This window comes from Anabrus simplex, chromosome 1, assembly GCF_040414725.1.
Source record: "Anabrus simplex isolate iqAnaSimp1 chromosome 1, ASM4041472v1, whole genome shotgun sequence".
NCBI lineage: Eukaryota > Metazoa > Arthropoda > Insecta > Orthoptera > Tettigoniidae > Anabrus > Anabrus simplex.
In genome coordinates this window covers 1,568,950,493-1,568,972,396 of record NC_090265.1, presented here as the reverse complement: position 1 = coordinate 1,568,972,396, position 21,904 = coordinate 1,568,950,493, and the positions used below count along the sequence as shown (strand labels likewise).

At 36.9% G+C, this 21,904-nt stretch overlaps 1 protein-coding gene across 1 annotated transcript in view; it reads right to left on the bottom strand.

Annotated features, from left to right (window-relative positions):
* Positions 1–21,904, bottom strand: part of Ns1 (Nucleostemin 1) — a 179,591-nt gene that overhangs the window by 38,176 nt on the left and 119,511 nt on the right. Inside the window, exon 9 of the mRNA XM_067138886.2 lies at positions 11,751–11,994. Within this exon, the coding sequence (XP_066994987.2) occupies positions 11,751–11,994 (244 nt within the window). The remainder of the gene's footprint in view (positions 1–11,750; positions 11,995–21,904) is intronic.

The following is a 21,904-nucleotide window of genomic DNA, read 5'->3' as shown; positions in this document are numbered from 1 at the left end:
GACACACAAATTTAACACAATGCTGCTGGCTTGCAGATTGGATAGAGGACTATCAAAGACTAATGGAGTTAACCCTGACAGAAAAACCTCACCTTGTGTTAGGCCCAACAAGCCAGCAAGGGGAGAAAAAATTGTGAAATCACTTTTAACAGTAAAATGAGCCTTGGATGTAAACAGAAATCAATACACAGACCTCCTACTAGGTATAATTCTGGTAAGGATGATGGTGATAAGCTCAAAGTTAAACAAAATTATTCAAAGAAGAGAATTACCAGAGGGAAATATAAATTCAAAATAGAAACATTAAATACAATAACCCAGACTGCTATATGTGAGGAGCTTGTAAATCTCATGGAAAGAAGAAAGATTGAGGTCCCTAAACTGAGCAAAACAAAGTGGAAAGTGAAAGGTACTAAATTGCTGCAGAAGAGGTACAAACTCCTCTGGCATGGAAATAACAAAACAAAGAATGGTGTGGCATTCATAATCAGCAAGAACATTGATAGTGTGGCTTATACAGAATATGTTCATGAACAAATTATTAAGCTGCATCAAAACAAATCAAGAAAAACATCTTGACTATTGCTCAGGTTTATGTTCCACAGACAGGGTGTAGTCATGAAGAGGAGGAGGAGAGGTCTTTCTTCAAGAATTAGAGAACCATGTCGAACAAGATAATATCTTGTTATGGGAGACCTAAATGCTTAGGTGGGAACTGTAAGGACAAGGTATTAAGGCAGTGTTAGGTCCTCATGGATATGGAAATAGAAACTATGGAGGGTGATACAGTAGTCTCCTTGACTCCTGCATAAGAAACAACCTAATAATCAAGAACACCTGCTTCAAAATGCACCTGAGCCAAAGATCACAAGGTACAACTGGAATGAACAGCAGAAATCTCTTACTGACTACGTCATTGCAGATGAAGGGGCTGGAACATCCAGATGGATGTGGAAGTGCTTCCAGAAGAAAGTTTACGTAGTGACCACAGGTTGCTAGTAACCACCTTAGGAAAAATCACGGTAAAAAAGAATAATACCAGGCATAAACCCAAAATAAAACTTTGGGAATTTGAAAAACGAGAAAAGAGGTCTGAAGGGCTTGGATTTAAGAAAACCCAGGCAGACAATGAAGTTAATATTGTTGTCAAAACAAGTAAGAGAGAGAAACCCCATGGAGGAATGAAACTGTCCAAACAGCAATAAAGGAGATAAATGAAAAAAGGAAACTAACAGACAGAGAATGCCAGAAAGGTGTGGCAAGGAAAGATGAGAAATTAGAACAACTCAGTCAGATGTACCGAGACCTGAAGCTTAAAGTGAAAAGACTCATTTCAAATGAGAAAGAGAAAAACCTGGACTGAATTCACACAGAAACTAGAAGAGGACAAGCAAGAACAACAAGAAACTATTACAAACAAGTGGTGAGAAGCAAGAAACGCAACTATGAAGGAATACACGAACTGGAGAAAAAAGACAGAAACATCACTTGGCATGACGAAGAGATGTGATGAGACAGTATTTTGAAAAATTATACAGCGGTGAAAATTTAAATATCATACAACATGAGACCATGGCAAAATAAATGATTCAAAATGTGGAGCCTCCTATAACATGGGAGTGGAAAATGCCCTAAAGAACATGAGTAAAGCCACGGCAACAGGCATAGATGAGGTAGGCGCTGACATGACCAAGGCTGCTGGAATGCAAGAATTGCAGTGGTTGTTGAGTCCTAAACACCATTTGGAAAGAAGAACAACTAACCAAAGACCATACTAAAGGAGTCATCAGTCCTCTACTTAAAAAAGGAGACAGATGGAAACCCAACAACTACAGAGGCATCACTCTTCTATATCATCATCATTATCATTGTACAGTTCCAGTTTCCCAGGTACTGTTAATGAACCTCTTCCACTTCTTCCTGTCTATATGCAACTTGTCATGGAGAACACCATCCACTGCCCATCCCCTGGCAACTAGATCAACCTTGATCATGTCCATCCATTGGGTTTTGGGTCTTCCTGCAGGTCTTTTCCCCTCTACCTGTTTTTCCAAATTTATTCTGGCTGTTCTTGTAGGCTCCATCCTCATCACATGCCCGTACCACCGTAGTCTGGATGTGCCGATTCTGTCTAATAGGGATGTCTTTATTCCGGCTTCTTCCTTCAGCTCCTTATTTCTTAACTTGTATCTTGTTCTTCTGGATGGTGGATCTAAGAAATTTCATCTCTGATGCATACAGTCTTGATGAATCTTTTTATGTGAGGGTGCACGCTTTGATGAATCTTTTTATGTGAGAGTGCATGCTTCAATACCATAGGTCAATACTGGTATGAAATAGCTGTTAAACATCATCAGTTTGGCCATTTTTGGAATCATGTCATCCCATAAAAGTGTTCTTACTTGTTGGTAGAATTCTGATCCCTTTTGCACTCTGTTTGTAATTTCCTTCCTGACCAAATTATCAGTGGAGATTACACTTCCAAGGTAAGGAAAACTATCCACACACTCTAGTTGGTAGTCTCCTAGTTTTACACTTGCTGGACGCCTTTCTCTGTTGATTGCCATCACCACGGTCTTGGTCTCGCTGATGTTGAGAAGGCAGCTAAGGATAACATGATGGCAAGCATAATTGGCAGTCATACAAATTTTAGTGAAAAATGGAAGGGTATGTATAGGTATTTTAAGGCAGAAACAGGTTCCAAGAAGGACATTCCAGGAATAATTAATGAACAAGGGGAGTGTGTATGTGAGGATCTTCAAAAGGCAGAAGTATTCAGTCAGCAGTATGTAAAGATTGTTGGTTACAAGAATGATGTCGAGATAGAGGAGGAGACTAAGGCCAAAGAAGTAATAAAATTTACATATGATAACAATGACATTTACAATAAGATACAAAAGTTGAAAACTAGAAAAGCGGCTGGAATTGATCAGATTTCTGGGGATATACTAAAGACAATGGGTTGGGATATAGTACCATATCTGAAGTACTTATTTGATTTTTGTTTGGTCGGAGGAGCTATACCAGATGAATGGAGAGTTGCTATAGTAGCCCCTGTGTATAAAGGAAAGGGTGATAGACATAAAGCTGAAAATTACAGGCCAGTAAGTTTGACATGCATTGTATGTAAGCTTTGGGAAGGCTTTCTTTCTGATTATATTAGGCATGTTTGTGAAATTAATAACTGGTTTGATAAAAGGCAGTTCGGTTTTAGGAAAGGTTATTCCACTGAAGCTCAACTTGTAGGATTCCAGCAAGATATAGCAGATATCTTGGATTCTGGAGGTCATATGGACTGTATCGCGATTGATCTGTCTAAAGCATTTGATAGGGTGGATCATGGGAAACTACTGGCAAAAATGAGTGCAATTGGACTAGACAAAAGAGTGACTGAATGGGTTGCTATATTTCTAGAAAATAGATCTCAGAGAATTAGAGTAGGTGAAGCTTTATCTGACCCCGTAATAATTAAGAGGGGAATTCCTCAAGGCAGTATTATCGGACCTTTATGTTCTCTTATATATATAAATGATATGAGTAAAGGAGTGGAATCGGAGGTAAGGCTTTTTGCGGATGATGTTATTCTCTATAGAGTGATAAATAAGTTACAAGATTGTGAGCAACTGCAACGTGACCTCGAAAATGTGAGATGGACAGCAGGCAATGGTATGTTGATAAACGGGGTTAAAAGACAGGTTGTGAGTTTCACAAATAGGAAAAGTCCTCTCAGTTTTAATTACTGCGTTGATGGGGTGAAAGTTCCTTTTGGGGATCATTGTAAGTATCTAGGTGTTAATATAAGGAAAGATCTTCATTGGGGTAATCACATAAATGGGATTGTAAATAAAGGGTACAGATCTCTGCACATGGTTATGAGGGTGTTTAGGGGTTGTAGTAAGGATGTAAAGGATAGTGCATATAAGTCTCTGGTAAGACCCCAACTAGAGTATGGTTCCAGTGTATGGGACCCTCACCAGGATTACCTGATTCAAGAACTGGAAAAAATCCAAAGAAAAGCAGCTCGATTTGTTCTGGGTGATTTCCGACAAAAGAGTAGCGTTACAAAAATGTTGCAATGTTTGAGTTGGGAAGAATTGAGAGAAAGAAGAAGAGCTGCTCGACTAAGTGGTATGTTCTGAGCTGTCAGCGGAGAGATGGCGTGGAATGACATTAGTAGACGAATAAGTTTGAATGGCGTTTATAAAAGTAGGAAAGATCACAATATGAAGATAAAGTTGGAATTCAAGAGGACAAATTGGGGCAAATATTCATTTATAGGAAGGGGAGTTAGGGATTGGAATAACTTAACAATGGAGATGTTCAATAAATTTCCAATTTCTTTGAAATCATTTAGGAAAAGGCTAGGAAAACAACAGATAGGAAATCTGCCACCTGGGCGACTGCCCTAAATGCAGATCAGTATTGACTGATTGATTGATATGCCTGGAACTGGGATTTCCATACGATGAGTCTAGTCTGTACTTTCTCTTCTGATTCACCCCAAATCATGATATCATCAGCAAAGGTCAGTGCATTCAATTCACCTAACTTTTCCTTAGCATCCTTCATTATATTGTCCATAACAGTGATGAACAGCAGTGGGGACGGTGCACTTCCTTGCTGAACTCCACTTTTGGTCTCAAACCATGACGATCGACTTTCCCCAATTTGTACACAGCTAGTACAGTCTTTGTACAACATCTGAATTTTCCTTACCAGTCCTTCAGGCACATTTCTTTTACTCAGGCTCTCCCAAAGCTTATCTCATGTAACACTATCATAGGCCTTTTCTATATCCAGGAATACAATGACCAGGTTCTTGCATTTCTCTCAATACTTTTCCATCAGCATGCAGGTGCTAAAAATTAGATCCACCGTTGATCTGTTACTTCTGAATCCATATTGCTCCTCCTCTAACTGTGGTTCAATGACTGTTCTCAATCTCCTTTTTATGATCTTCTCTAGAATTTTTAGCCCATAAGACAGCAGTGTTATTCCTCTATAGTTGGTGGGTTTCCGCCTGCTGCTTTTCTTAAACAGGGGTATTATAACACCCTTGCTCCAATTTGCAGGTATTTTGTTGTCTGTCCATATGGCATTTAGTACTCCGTGCAGCCATTGTGTACCCTGGATGCCTGCTGCCTTTTATCATGTCCGCATACACTTCAACTGCACGTGAAGATTTTCCTTTAGGCATAGACTTTAAGGCTGTCTCAGTTTCTGTCCGGGTGATGGGAGGTTCCTCATTGCATGCTTGGATTTCAGGTTCTGTATTTTGTTCTCAAACTGGTCTATTCAGTAGGTGGTCAAAATGGTTCTTCAGGACTTCTCTCATGCCACTTTCGTTCCTAACCAGATTTCCATTTTCATCTTCAAGTGCCTTTATGGTATTCAATGGTTTCCTTTTACCTCTGATAACACTAGACAGTAGTTTCTTATTGCCTCTACTGTCTTCCTCCAGTTTCTTAGTGAATATATTCCATACCTTGGTCTTTTCTTTTGTAACTGTTCTTTTAATGTCTAGTTTCTTGTTTCAGTATAACTGTTCGAGGTTTCTGATCTTTGCATCATCTCCAGTAAGATCTGGTTTATTTTTCTCCCGATCCCTTTCTTTCTGCAAGAGATTTCTTTCCCTGATGCTCTCACTCATTCATTCCACCAAGGTGTTTCCTTCTCCCTTGTATTCATAGTTGTCTTTCCACAAACTTCAGTAGTAACTAAACCAATGTATCCCTTAGTCTGGTCCATTCTGCCTTTCCATTTTTCCTTTCATCTCTTGGTAACAGGGTTTTTATCCAGTTTTCATACTCAGTTCTCTTATCTGTTTTCTGGAGTTCCCATACTTTGATTTTTGGCATTTTCCTGTTCTGTACTTTTGGCACACACAAATTTCTCAGGTCCATTACTAATAGATGGTGGTCACTATCAAGACTCTCGCTGAGTATTACTCTGACATCTGTTACCATTCTGCTCCTTTCTTCATCTGAGACGACGTAATCAATTACAATCTTTTGTAGTCCATCTCAACTGTATCGTGTTATCTTTAACGTATCCACAAGGATGCACATGAGATGCTGTCAGTTGGTACAATTATTTTATTCATATCTATTTACAAATTAAACAAACGCATAACCTTAATCACCGCTGTTACAAACAAAACACTCACATCACAAACCGCCATTTTAAAATAACAGCTGTCTGACACCTCAATATGGCGACTGCATCCGCTGCATGTCACACGAGATAAATATTCTTGCTACACCATAACTCTACTGAACAATAACTCGTCAACCAAGTGAAAATTCTCGAGTGCCTAACACATAGATTATAATGTGCAGAATATTCTCAATCGTTCTAGTGCCTATTACCATTCTGGAAGTTACAGTGTGTTTCACAATTATGGATTACAAATTATATACACAGGTAAGAATGAACTATATACAGGTTCTTACATTCATTGAACTGATATAAATGTCGATGTACAACACATGTTTCACACACAATACGATCGTTCGACTACGTAAATAATAATACTAATACTTTCATGACATAACATCACACACAATGCGATAGTAGCCATACAGAAAAGTAGTAGTAGTAGTAGTAATAATAATAGTAATAATAATAACGATGATAATTTGAGCTTGACATTTGCATTAGTTACCCATGGGCGAGATAATATTGTTTTCAAGTTATATCTGTTTATCACACTTGCGACATCTTATGGCTCTGTCTCTTCATGAACCAACTATCTTTCACCACCAACCCATTCCTCATATAGGAGTCAAGGAAATGTTCACCTTCTATATTTCTTCTGCCATATCCATGAGGTCCCATTATGTTCTCATATCCTGTTCTATCTGTTCCAATCTGTGCATTCAGATCTCCTATAATGATTACTCCCTCTTTACTAATAACTTTTCCCAAATCATCAAGAAACTGGTTCTTATCCTCTTGACAACATCCAGTTTGAGGTGCATACACCTGTACCAAAATAAGTTTTACTTTCTCTAAATGCAGAGTAACCTATATTATGAATGTCAGTGACTCCTTCTAGATCTTTACTCATGATGAAACCAACACCATTCCTCATCTCTTTGTCATTTACATGCCAATACGGTGTATACTTTCTTCTTAATTTCTTCATTCCTTTCCCTCTCCATTTGGTTTCACTCAGCCCCAGTATCATTAATTTCCTCCTTTCCATGAGGTCCACTAGTTCTTCATATTTTCCTGTAAGACTGAGTAAGTTGATGGTCCCAATCCGTGTTAGTCTCCTCTGGGATTTTTGCAAGACTATCATCAGGCCATAAACCATCATCCCTGACATGAGTCTGCTCATGCTGCTGTCTTAATTTAGTTGATAAATGCATAAATGTGTTTTGAAAGCAACTACAAATAAGCTCTTTTACTGGCTTGCTAGGTCTAACGTAATTGAGGATTTTCTTTCGGGGTTTACTCCCTTAGCCTTTGACGATCCCTCCTCATATTCAGTGTGACTTGATAGAATCTGATAATGTTCTTTAAAGAACGAAACGTGTACGTATTTTTATTCCTTGTTTAATAGTGGTGTTTTTAACATGTATGTTATAGTGTAATATTTATACTGAACTTGTGTGCTTGACAGACCGAAAATCTTTTAAATTACATTTAGAAAGTAAGCACAATTACATTAACAATAGTCAACGTAAGTCCAATATTAACAATCATAAATGCTAAAGAAACTAAAAGAACACCAAACAAACAGATTTGCTTTGAAAACCAGTAAGTTTGTGACACTGAACACTAATACATATGCTATGGATACTTGTGTTTAATATTTGATTGTGGATTGATATTTTTCATCAAAATGGGTGCCATAGCCAATAAGTAATACGTAGCGAGGAGCTAGCAAGAGAGTTGAGAAAGTTGGTCTCAAGTTCTATGCCTGGAAATGGACACTACTTCGGAATCGAAACCATGAGAATACATGTCGCTATCTCTGACCATTCGTAAAATTACTTGTAACAATGAAAATGGAAACAGCGAAATTGTGATATAACAAAGGAAGTATGTTTCAAATAGCGCTTAATGACTCCAAGATGAAGACGTGGTACAATATATGCCAAACACATGTATTTAAAATAAAGAATATAACCCCAAATTCAGCTACATCTCAAGTTACGATAATAAAATTACACGTCACTCTTAATGACTGTGAATTTATGATTATTTTCTACGATGTGTTCTCCCACTGCTGAAAATCTCTTATATTTAACAACATAATCTGGGGCACTTTCACTGCAAAAGTTTAAAGTTGTATGAAGAATCCACCAGAACAGGGACATAAAGAAGAAAATGATAAGATTTGAAGATCTTGAGTGTATTAATGATGTGAATCTTATTTAACATCATCTTAATATTGACTATTTTATATGACAGTTTCCTAATGTACCAGTAATACCTGTTTATTCATTGTTCAGTTAGACAGTTGAAATAAGTTTGTATGATCGCTGAAGAAGAGAATGATTGTTGTTCTCAAAACATATACGATGAATAAAGTGTACTGACAAAGCGGATTTAACCAGAATACTATTTTAAATAGTTTTTAATGAGAACACACTGTTTGAAAATGCTACAGCACTAGACCCATGTCTCAAAGCACATGGATTCGCAGACAGAAAAGAAGTGTTTTGAAATCTGTAAACAGGGGCTTATCTGTCTCTACGAAAAGCACCAATCTCCTATGAGCACGGAAGATGATCCTCTACCCACTCTCACAGGAAAGGAGTCCCTCGTCTGGGGTGTTTAGAACCCGCATCCAAAAATGTGCAAGTGGATAAATTTTAACAAGAGCCACTGTTGCCGCTCATAGAAAATCGCCTTGCATGATGCTAAAAGAGACAACAAGTGTATCCTTGTTTCTACAAACTTGCTATGAAGCATCTGTGCATGCGACTTCTACACCGTGTGAGAGAGCATTCCTAAAAGCGAGCAAAACTGTGACATATAAATAGATATTTCAGGTTCCCTATGGGAATCAGCATTTATATCATCTGATGGCCAGGCAGGCATCAATTTTCGGTAATGAGACAAAGTCTCTCATAGTGCATTGGCACTGCTGGTGGTTCCAAGTAGGCTACACAATGGCCTCCATGGTAAACGTTAGCCATGCATCTTGGTAGGTGTGCTATTTACCAACTGGTGAGCCCAATTTAGCACACTGGGGCAAAATGCTGGCAACCAGGAATGAGTGAGTTGGAAAATTTATGATGTCCAATAACCGACCAAGTATATTGGTATTATAAATTTACTCATTCAGGACAAATATTTCAGATTCCCTATGGGAATCAACATCTATGTCATATGGTATTGACAGTTTGTAGACACAGGATGTGTATATAAAGGAAAGAGCCCGCCCTTGTGTTTTTGATGAAAATGTCACGCGAATTCTTACATCTTTCCAACGCAGTCCTACAAAATCAACTCGTCGTACCTGTCAGAAGTTAGAAGTGCCTACAAAAGCCATTTGGCATGTTTTGAGACGTCGATTGGTTATGAAGCGGTACAAGTTACAGCTGTTACAGGCTCTGCGTCCTGATGACAAATGCAAAAGTATGGCATTTTGTGACGAAATTCATAATGCTATTGACAATGATAACACTTTCGCAAAACGCAGATCGTGTTCAGTAACGAAGAAACTTTCAATGTTAGTGGGCAGGTAAACAAACACAATGTTCGAATTTGGGGCCTACAGAACCCACATGCATACACTGGACATGCACGAGATTTGCCCAGATTCAATGTATTGTGTTCGATATCCCATTTACCTGTTTACGGCCTATTCTTCTTTGATTGAAACACAGTTAATGGTCAGCAGTATCTTGCTACGTAGGTGGTTTGAAAAGTTCTTGGAATGTACTAGAATTAAGTATCTTACCTCGGTGGAACTGCTTTTATTTTTCAACATAGTCTCCCTGTAGACTAATGCATTTGGTCCAGCGATGTTCCAATACCTTGATCCCATCTTGAAAATGAGATTCCTCTAGGCCTGCAAAATACCTCTACAATTCAGCTGTCAGTTCTTCCCTTGTAGAAAATCTCCGTTCACCGAGGAAAATTTTCAGCTTGGGAGAATAGATGAAAGTCTGATGGTACCAAATCAGGTGAATAAGGTGGATGTGGCAACAATTCGTACCCCAGTTCATGAAGTTTTGCCATGGCAATAACACTTGTGTGCGGCGGAGCGTTGTCCTGATGAAAGATGACCTTTCTCCTTACCAAACCAGGCCTAGTTTTGCATATCTTTTGCTGTAGTTGGTCTAGGAGGTTTGCATAGTATTGCCCCATAATTGTTTAGCCAGTAGAAAGATAATCTATCAGCAGAATGCCTTTTGCATCCCAGAAAACTGAGGCCATGGACCTTTCTGGCCAAACGCACTGCCTTTGCTTTCTTTGGTGGTGGTGAATCAGCATGTTTCCACTGCTTTGACTGCTGTTTTGTCTCTGGGGTATAGTAGTGGACCCAAGTTTCATCTGTAGTCACAAACCGGTGCAAAAAATCTTGTTGATTGCACTGAAAACGGGCCAGACTTTGTTCGGACATTTCCAATCTGGTGCGTTTATTGTCCAATGTCAAGAGCCGTGGCACCCATCTTGCAGATAATTCTTTCATACCCAATTCTTCGGTTAAAATATAATATACCCGTTCAGAAGACATCCCTACAGCACTTTCAGCTGATGATCCTCAATGACCATTTTATGCAGTTTTGCGATCAATTCTGGGGTCGTAACACTTTTTGGCCGTCCACTACATGGATCATCATCCAAGCTCTCCCGACCAAATTTAAACTCGCTGGTCCCCTTGGCAACAGTTGAAAATGAAGGAGCAGAGTTCCCCAGTGTGTTCTGAAAGTCGGCATGAATTTCCTTTGCTTTCATACCTTTCTTTACAAAGTATTTTAATCACTGCTTGAATCTCAGTTTTTCCATTGTCACAAACCACTACGTGGGAACAACAACAAAGAGTCGTCACTACCACACTCCTGCAGCTAGAGCACTGACGCACCACGTGATCACTCACAAAGGATGTGTGATTATTGCGCGGGAACCTCTTTGCTCTAGCACTGACATCTAGCGGTGATTCCGAGAACTTTTCAAACCGTCCTCGTATGTTACCAAACAGGTTGTTTCCAAGGTTGCGTGAGGATAACTTCATCTTTCAACAAGCCGGGGCACCCCCCTCACTGGAACCACCAAGTGCGTGAATATCTGAATGAAACTCTACCGAACCGTTGGATTGGTCGTCAAGGAGCTGGCAACATAGCACTCCTCAGCTGGGCTCCACGGTCACTGGGTTTGACGCCCTATGACTTCTTCCTGTGGGGTTTCGTTAAGGGCAACGTTTGTACCACCACTACCACAGAACCTAGAAGAGTTGAAGAAAAGTATCCGTACTGACATAACATCAGCGACGAAAGACATGCATACCCGAGTATGGGAGGAATGTGAGTATCGATGTGATATTGTTCATGTCGCTGGTGGAGGACATATTGAACACTTGTAATCTAAACTTGAGAGATTCGTAAATGTGTGTGCCAAGTTTCATGGTTTTATGTATTACAGTTTAATAAATATATGCGTTTGAAATTTGTATATTCTTTATGAAACATGCTGTATATAGATATACGATATGCCTAACAGTCCTTTAATTTACAAGCACCTATATTTTTAACATTGATTTCATAGCTATAAACAAACTGCATACATACCACGCCATTATCCACTTTATCACCACTTGTGTCCATCATATCAACTGGACCAGTAGATTCAATTAACAAGCCTGTAGGCAATGCATTCTGCTTATTTTCAGCTTCTAATGTGCTCAGAACATCAGTTTCCATTGCCTCAAAAGCTGCAATATCAAACTCAGCTGCAACAGTCTGAACAATTTCTGAACTGATGTGAATATCTGTGTTATCTTCAGGTGGAACTGTGTAATATCTGATTCTTCCTCTGCAAGAAACAAAATAAATTTTAAGTGGTACTGAAAAAATGAGTAACAAGTACAGTATATAAAACTATCAATATTCATAAATAAAGTCGTACACAGGACAGTAATATGATGTTATTTGTCCTTTCAGTTATTAATGTTTATAAGTTACCCTTCACAGTTATATTGCTGTTTGTGTATCCATCTTATTTTACAGCATGATTGACGAAAGTTTTAAATTTTCAATGTGAAAAGATATCAATGACCTCAACTATACAGGAAATAAATTTCATTTTGGATTAGTATTGACAATTATATATGTAGATTGAAAAACTAGTATACTGGTTCCACCTAGTCAATACATGTAAGTTTATTTACAATTCAAAGTTGCAAAAGCATCTTATTAAAATAACAGGACATGTTTCGGCTGCATTAGGCCATCCTCAGCCGTCTATGACTAACTTGAAATTAATATATTAAAAGTTACAAAACTTGAATCAAATTCACACTCATGATATACGGTATTTATAAATTAAAATAAGTGCATGTTCAATCATCATCAGATGAAGAAGTCGCTAGATGTAATGTGATGAAGTTATACCAGTTCTACGTAAAATGATGATGATTTAATTAAAAGTTTCTTTTGTTCTTAAAATTCATTTAATGCAAAAATAATGACAGCTGATTCAGTAAAATTGTTGCTCCACTTAATATAAAAACCTTCTAAAATGTTATGAATTTACAAGTGTAGATCAAACTGTTGAGAGTTTTATGTCTGTTTTTCTATATTTTTAATCTATATGGTTCTTCTTCAATATCAATCAGTCAATACTGATCTGCATTTTGGGCAGTCGCCCAGGTGGCAGATTCCCTATCTGTTGTTTTCCTAGCCTTTTTCTTAAATTATTACAATGACATTGGAAATTGTTTGAACATCTCCCTTTGTAAGTTATTCCAATCTCTAACACCCGTTCCTATAAATGAATATTTACCCTAGTTTGTCCTCTTGTATTCCAACTTTATCTTAATATTGTGTTTTTTTCTACTTTTAAAGATGCCACTCAAACATATTTGTCTACTAATGTCATTCCACGCCATTCCTCCGCTGACAGCTCGGAACATACCTCTCATTAAATGTTATAATTCTCATGTTTAGGTCCATACTGAAATGTACAATGAAGTCGAATAAATATTGAAGTTTATTTATTCCACCTGTTCAATACATAAAAGAGATAATGAATTAAATAAAATTATAGGGACATGTTTCGCCCTTTAATTATGGGCATCTTCAACCTTAATCTCAAACTGAAAACTGATTAATCAGGTACCTGATTGTAATTAACTTACATATGAATTTGAAGGAAATGTTGGAAATGTGCGAAATGGTTGACAATAGTTATGTTCTTAATATTAGGCCTTAATAAAGTCTAAAATACAAATATTCGTAAAATTATACACTTTCTTGAATGTAATTAAGAAATTCTTGAAATGAGGCCTTAATGAAGTTTAAAATACAAATAGTCGTGAGTTTATACACTAGAGGAAACTTTTGGATCTTAAACAGATTGAATGTCACTATAATAATCACATCAAGTGGGGTTTATAATAAATATGAAGTGATAAAACTGTACTTTTCTAGAAGCATGAGAGAAGATGAGTGCTTGAAGGTAAGTTGCTGTGTTAAATGTCAGCAGGAAGGAACGGCTGTAGTCTCTTGTGTAGAATCGTAAGGGAAGTTTGGATTGAAGTCTGTAACAATAGTAGACTTACGTGTTAAAGAATGAATTTGATGATGATGCTTGGTGTTTTAAGGGGCCTAACATCGAAGGTCATCGGCCCAAATGAATTTGAATGAAAGGAGAGTTTAAAGAGAAATCGAAGTGTGTAAAACCACTTACCTCTTTATTAGCGTTGAAACTGGTTGACGTAAAGAAGATTCGGAGAGAAAACGTTGTGTGTAATTTCTTTTATTTTAAATTGTAACAGTATTAAAGAGTTGCTATGGTAGCGTTGAAATGACTGAAAGCCTATTAAAGTTACTAGTGTTATAGATGATGTGAGATTAATGGAGGAGAGGATCGAAGCGGTGTGCTAAGAATTCATAAGATTTCTAAACTTTGTTCTAAAAAACAACTACTTTACTTTTAATGGTAAAATCTACCATCAAGATGGCCTAGCAAAGGGAGATCCCTTATCTGGCATCTTAGCCGACATCTATTTAGATTCTTTAGAACGTAATAAAATTTCTACTAATATAAAAGGCCTTAACTTGTGGCTTCGATATGTAGATGACACATTCGTAATTATTGATAAAGAACTCAATAACAGTACTGATATTTTAAATTTTTTAAACAACTCAGACCAAAATATAAAACTTACCAAAGACGAAATCAAATGATCCTTAAATTTCTTAGACATTACAGTAACACGTAATAACGATTTTGACTTCCAAATTTATAGAAAACCTACTCACACCTCAACAATAAAAAATACTTCATTACACCCAAAATCCCATAAACTAGCTACCTTTTACAGCATCATTTACAGAGCCTTTAAAATCCCCCTATCACCTAAAAACCTAAAAACAGAACTCAATTATATAAAAAACTTAGCAAAAAATAATGGATATAAACTAGAAACAATTAAATATTTAATCAACAAAATCAAACTCAAATTAACAACAAAACTCATCCCTGACAAACCCAAAAAGAATAAGTTTATTACTTTCACATACAACAATCCAAACATTTACCAAATTTCAAACCCCATAAAAATCCAAAACACTTGCATAACCTTTAGAACATACAACACCAACCAACAATTATTCTTCAATCACAACACAATCAATTCAAACAACAACTTTTACACAGGTTCAGGCATATACAGACTCGCATGCACACAATGTGGTGCCTCTTACATTGGTCAAACAGGCCAAAGCTTTCAAACTAGGTACTTGGAACATTTTAATGCCATCAAACACAACAAATTCTCAGCTATGAGTTCCCATATGAAAGAAACAGGACATCATTTCACCACTATAGATCAAGACCTCACAATTATTAAAAAAAGTAGATAAAGGAAAATTAATGAATGAATTAGAAAACATCTATATATTTTTAGACCAATACTATAACAAAAATCTAAACCTCAATGACATAGTTGAAGTAAAAAACCCATTATACAAAATTTTACCAAAATTACTACAATCACTAAATTTAAATCAACAAAACATTCTAAATAATATTAAATTATTAACTTCCAAGTCCCCATTAATTTCAAAAAACACAACTCCTGCCCTACCCGTACCCACAACTCAATCACTACCAACAACACATAAACTTAATATCCCTCCTAACCCCCCACCTCCACGACATCCACCTCCCATATCATCACACCCTTATAATACCAGAAGTGCAAGTAACAAGTAACAACTACTGATTAACTCTATAATCTCATACTGTTAATACTAAATTCTCCTCCTTTTTGCATACTTCTAACCAAAATCTCTGTTTAAAAAAAAAATTAATGAATGAATTTGAAAACATTCTATATATTTTTAGTCCAATACTATAACAAAAATCTTAACCTCAATGACATAGTGGAAGTAAAAAACCCATTATACAAAATTACTGCAATCACTAAATTTAAATTAAAAAAAAAAAAAAAAAACTTAACGCCCCACCTACCCTTCCCCCCAGCATCCACCTCCCATATCCTCACACCGTTATATTACCAGAAGCACAAGTAACAAATAACAACTACTAATTAACTCTATAAACTCATACTTTTAATAGTAAATTCTCCTCCTTTTTGCAGACTTCTAAGCGAATCTCTGTAAAAAAATAAATAAATAAAAAAACCTACTTATCATCAAACACTCTCCCTCACTCTTACGTACTCTGAAAGGAGTAAACTTACCTTTATAAAAACAAAAAACAATTCTTTGCTTCACCAAACTATTAATGCTACAATTTGATTTTTTATACCATCAATCTTTTACAGAACTTCTTTTAGAAAATTAACTGAGTCCTTATTGAACTTTATAATTTTGGATGTTTACTGTCACACTTTCCCTCGCTCCTGCATGTAATTCAAGAGGAAGGCTAATTTTTCTCCTCACAAAAGATAGACTATTGCTAGTTGTTTTTCGTCGCACAGACACAGACAGGTCTTATAGCGACGATGGGACAGGGAAGGGCTAGGAGTGGGAAGGAAGCGGCCGTGGCCTTAATTAAGGTACAGCCCCAGCAATTGCCTGGTGTGAAAATGGGAAACCACGGAAAACCATTTTCAGGGCAGCCGACAGTGGGATTCGAACCTACTATCTCCCGAATACTGGATACTGGCCGCACTTGAGTGACTGCAGCTATCGACCTCAGTAAAAGATACACTATAGACTGGTTCTAACTTATACTTGAATTCCACTTGATACTGATGATATTGTTTCTCTTTATATTGTTCTAAGAATTGAAGTCATTTCCCGTTACCCGCCACGGCCAATAACATATAAACTTAGCACACCACTTCGACCCTCTCCTCAATCTCACATCGTCTATAATACTAGTAACTTAAATAGGCTATCAGTCATTTCAACGCTACCATAGCAACTATTTAATACTATTACAATTTAAAATAAAATAAATTACACACAAAGTTTTCTCTCCAAATTTTCTTTACGCCAACCAATTTCAACGTTAATAAAGAGGAAAGTGGTTTTACACACTTCGATTTCTCTTTAAACTCTCCTTTCATTCAAATTCATTCTTTAACACGTAAATCTACTATTGTTACAGACTTCAATCCAAACTTCCCTTACGACTCTACACAAGAGACTAGAGCCGTTCCTTCCTGCCGACATTTAACACAGCAACTTACCTTCAAGCACTCTTCTTCTCTCATGCTTCTAGAAAACTACAGTTTTATCAATTCACATTTATTATAAACCCCACTTGATGTGATTATTATAGTGACATTCAATCTGTTTAAGATCCAAAAGTTTCCTCTAGTGTATAAACTCACGACTACTTGTATTTTAAACTTCATTAAGGCCTCATTTCAAGAATTTCCTAACTACATTCAAGAAAGTGCATAATTTTACAAATATTTGTATTTTAGACTTTATTAAGGCCTGATATTAAGAATTTCATAACTATTGTCAGCCATTTCGCACATTTCCAACATTTCCTTCAAATTCATATGTAAGATATTACAATCAGGTACCTGATTAATCAACTTTCAGTTTGAGATTAAGGTTGAAGATGCCCATAATTAAAGGGCGAAACATAACCCTATAATTTTATTTAATTCATTATCTCTTTTATGTATTGAACAGGTGGAATAAATAAACTTTAATATTTATTTGACATACCACCCAGTCGAGCAGCTTGTCTTCTTTCTCCCAGTTCTTCCCAGCCCAAACTTTGCAACATTTTTGTAATGCTACTCTTTTGTCGGAAATCACCCAGAACAAATCGAGCTGCTTTTCTTTGGATTTTTTCCAGTTCTTGAATCAAGTAATCCTGGTGAGGGTCCCACACACTGGAACCACACTCTAGTTGGGGTCTTACCAGAGACATATAAGCCCTCTCCTTTACATCCTTGCTACAACCCCTAAACACCCTCATATCCTTGTATCCTTTATTTACAATCTCATTTATGTGATTACCCCAATGAAGATCTTTCCTTATTTTAACACCCAGACACTTACAAAGATCCCCAAAAGGAACTTTCACCCCATCAATGCAGTAATTAAAACTCGGAGGACTTTCGTATTTATGAAACTCACAACCTGACTTTTAACCCCGTTTATCGTCATACCAATGCCTACTGTCCATCTCGCAACACTATTGAGGTCATTTTGCAGTTGCTCACAATCTTGTAACTTATTTATTACTCTATAGAGAATAACGTCATCTGCAAAAAGCCTTACTTCTGATTCCACTCCCCTACACGAATCATATATATAAGAAATCATAATGGTCGAATATTACTGCCTTGAGGAATTCCTCTCTTAATTATTACAGGGTCAGATAAAGCTTCGCTTACTCTAATTCTCTGAGATCTATTTTCTAGAAATACAGCAACCCATTCAGTCACTCTTTTGTCTAGTCCAGTTGCACTCATTTTTGCCAGAAGTCTCCCATGATCCACCCTATCAAATGCTTTAGACAGGTCAATCACAATACAGTCCATTTTACCTCCAGAATCCAAAATATCTGCTATATCTTGCTGGAATCCTACAAGTTGAGCTTCAGTGGAATAACCTTCCTAAAACCGAATTGCCTTCTATCGAACCAGTTATTACTGTAATTTCACACACATGTCTAATGTAATCAGAAAGAATGTCTTCCGAAAGCTTACATGCAACACATGTCAAACTTATTGGCCTGTAATTTTCAGCTTTATGTCTATCACCCCTTCCTTTATACACAGGCGCTACCATAGCAACTCTCCATTCATTTGGTATAGCTCCTTCAACCAAAGTACTTCAGATATGGTACTATATCCCAACCCATTGTCTTTAGTATATCCCCAGAAATCTTATCAACTCCAGCCGTTTTTTTAGTTTTCAACTTTTGTATCTTATTGTAAATGTCATTGTCATCGTTTGTAAATTTTAATACTTCTTTAGCATTAGTCTCCTCCTCTATCTGCACATTATCCTCGTAACCAACAATCTTTACATACTGCTGACTGAATACTTCTGCCTTTTGAAGATCCTCACATACACACTCTCCTTGTTCATTAATTATTCCTGGAATGTCCTTCTTGGAACCTGTTTCTGCCTTAAAGTACCTATACATACCCTTTCATTTTTCACTAAAATTTGTATGACTGCCAATTATGCTTGCCATCATGTTATCCTTAGCTGCCTTCTTTGCTAGATTCAATTTCCTAGTAAGTTCCTTCAATTTCTCCTTACTCCCACAGCCATTTCTAACTCTATTTCTTTCCAATCTTTACCTCCTTCTTAGTCTCTCTATTTCTCTGTTATAATAAGGTGGGTCTTTACCATTCCTTATCACCTTTAAAGGTACAAACCTGTTTTCTCATTCCTCAACAACTGCTTTAAACCCATCCCAGAGTCTGTTTACATTCTTATTTACCGTTTTCCACTGATCATAATTACTTTTTTTAAACTGCCTCATGACTGCTTTATCAGCCATATGGTACTGCCTAATAGTCCTACCTTTAAAACCTTCCTTTCTATCACATTAATTTTTAACTACGACAAAAACAGCTTCGTGATCACTAATACCGTCTATTACTTCGGTTTCTCTATAGAGCTCATCTGGTTTTATCAGCACCACATCCAAAATATTCTTCCCTCTACTTGGTTCCATCACTTTCTGAATCAGCTGCCGTTCCCATATTAACTTATTTGCCATTTGTTGCATGTTTCCTACGTTCGCATTACCTTCCCAACTGACATTTGGTAAATTGAGATCACCTGCTACTATCACATTCCTTTCCGTATCATTTCCAACATAGCTGATTATCTTATCAAATAATTCTGAATAAGCGTCAGCGCTGCCCTTTCTCGGTCTGTATACTCCAAAGACATCAAAGTTGCCTATTATCTTTAGAAATGAGCCTTACACCCAGAATTTCGTGTTTGTCATCTTTAACTTATTTGTAGCTTACAAATTCTTCTCTTACCAGAATGAATACTCCCCCTCCTACCATTCCTATCCTATCTCTACGATACACACTCTAGTTCCGTGAGAATATTTCTGCATCCATTATATAATTTCTCAGCCATGATTCAACTCCTATTACAATATCTGTTAAGTATATATATCTATTAAATTACTAAATTCAATTCCTTTGTTTACAATGCTTCGACAGTTGAGCACTAACATTTTTATGTCATCCCTACTTGATTTCCAGTTCCCTATTCGCTTAACACCACTCCCTAGGCCACCCCGTTTCCCTGAATGTACCTCCCTATTACCCTTCTAAACAAATTTCCTAACTTATACGTACCACTGCGGTTTAAGTGAAGGCCACCTGAGCACAGATCCCTATCTCCTACCCATCCATTAGGATCTAGAAATTTCACTCCCAGTTTCCTGCAAACCCACTCCATAGTCTCATTTAAATTCCCAATCACCCCCCAGTTAGTATCCCTCCTACACAGTATTCCACTGATAACAATCTCTGCTTTCTTAAACCTCACCCATGCTGCATTTACCAGATCCCACACATCCCCAACTATGTTGGTACTTATATTAGCTTGCCTTATGTTGTTGGTACCAACGTGAAACACTACCACCTTCTCCTTCCCCTCCTCCTTCTCTTCTACTTTTCGCAGCATCTGCCTCAACTTAATTCCTGGATAACACTCTACCCTGGTTCCCTTTCCTCCACACACTATCCCCATGTGTCTAACGATGGAATCTCCCATGACCAGAGCCTAAACCCTACCCACCTCCTTAGATCTCCCCCCCTCCTGGTCAGCCCTATCTTTCTTGATAGCAGCAGAAGCTACTTCCTTCTGCCTTTTCTCCCTCCCATGACCCTGTTCCATCTGTCTTTTCCTATCCTCTACTCTACTTTTCCCTTCCCTACCTTTTCCCTTCTTTTCCTAAATCTTGCTTCCCTAGTTTTAATACTCATCTTAGTAATTTTTTGTTTTCCTTCTAGATTTCATATCGTACAATATGACCGGATGGCAGTTGATTTCCACTCAATAGTCTGGCTGGCATTAAATCAGTCTGATCTACATTTGTAAATTCATAACATTTTAGAAGTTTTTATATTAAGTGGAACAACAATTTTACTGAAACAAGTGTCATTATTTTTGCAGGAAATTAATTTTAAGAACAGAAGAAACTTTTAATTACATCATCATCATTTTACGCAGAACTGTTCTAGCAACTTCTTCATCTGATGATGATTTGACATGCACTTATTTCAATTTATAAATACCATATATCATATGAGTGTGAATTTTATTCATGTTTTGTAACTTTTAGTATATTCATTTTCAGTTAATTCTAGACAGCTTAAGATGGCTTAATCTGGCCAAAACATGTCCTGTTATATTAATAATTTGCTTTTACAACTCTGAATCTATATATATATAAAATAAGAGTTTTGTCTGTACATTGCTCAGAATTTGAAAATAATGGTATTTCTGTATCGGTCATGTCCATAGTAACAAGAAAATGCACTTTTTACTTTTCCGTAATTTCTGTCTGTCTGTCTGTCTATCTGTCTGTCTGTCTGTCTGTATGTATGTACACGCATCACGAGAAAACGGTTGAAGAGAATTTAATGAAAATAGGTATGTGAAGTAGGGGGATGAGCCTCTACCATCTAGGCTATAAATGATTTTGCTCACGCTGAGTGAAATGGTAGTTTAGGGGAAGGCCTAAAATTGAATTCTCAACTATTTATGTTATTAGTGGTCTAATGAAAATCGGTATGTGAAGTCGGGGGATGAGCCTCTACAATCTAGGCTATAATTCATTTTACTCACGCTGAGTGAAAGGTAGTTTAGGGGAAGGCCTAAAATTGTATTCTCAACTATTTATGTTATTAGTTGTCGTATTTTAAAGAAAATGGCAATGCAAAGTTGGGGAATAAGTTGCTACAATCTAGACTATCAAAATTGTATTCACGCTGAGAAAAATGGTAGTTTAGGGGAAGGCCTAAAATTTAATTCTCAAATATTGTTGTTATTAGTAGTCCTATCTTGATGAAAATCGGTATGCAAAGTCAGGAAATAAGTCGCTATAGTCAAGGCTGTAAATTATTTTATTCACGCTGAGTGAAATGGTAGTTTAGGGGAAGGCCTAAAATGTAATTCTGAAATATTTCTTATTAGAGGTGTAATCGATGAATGCTTCATAACTAAGGTTATATAGTATCAAATTTCCTATTATTCATGTCTTATACATTGTTACCGTACTGGCTATGATCACAAAG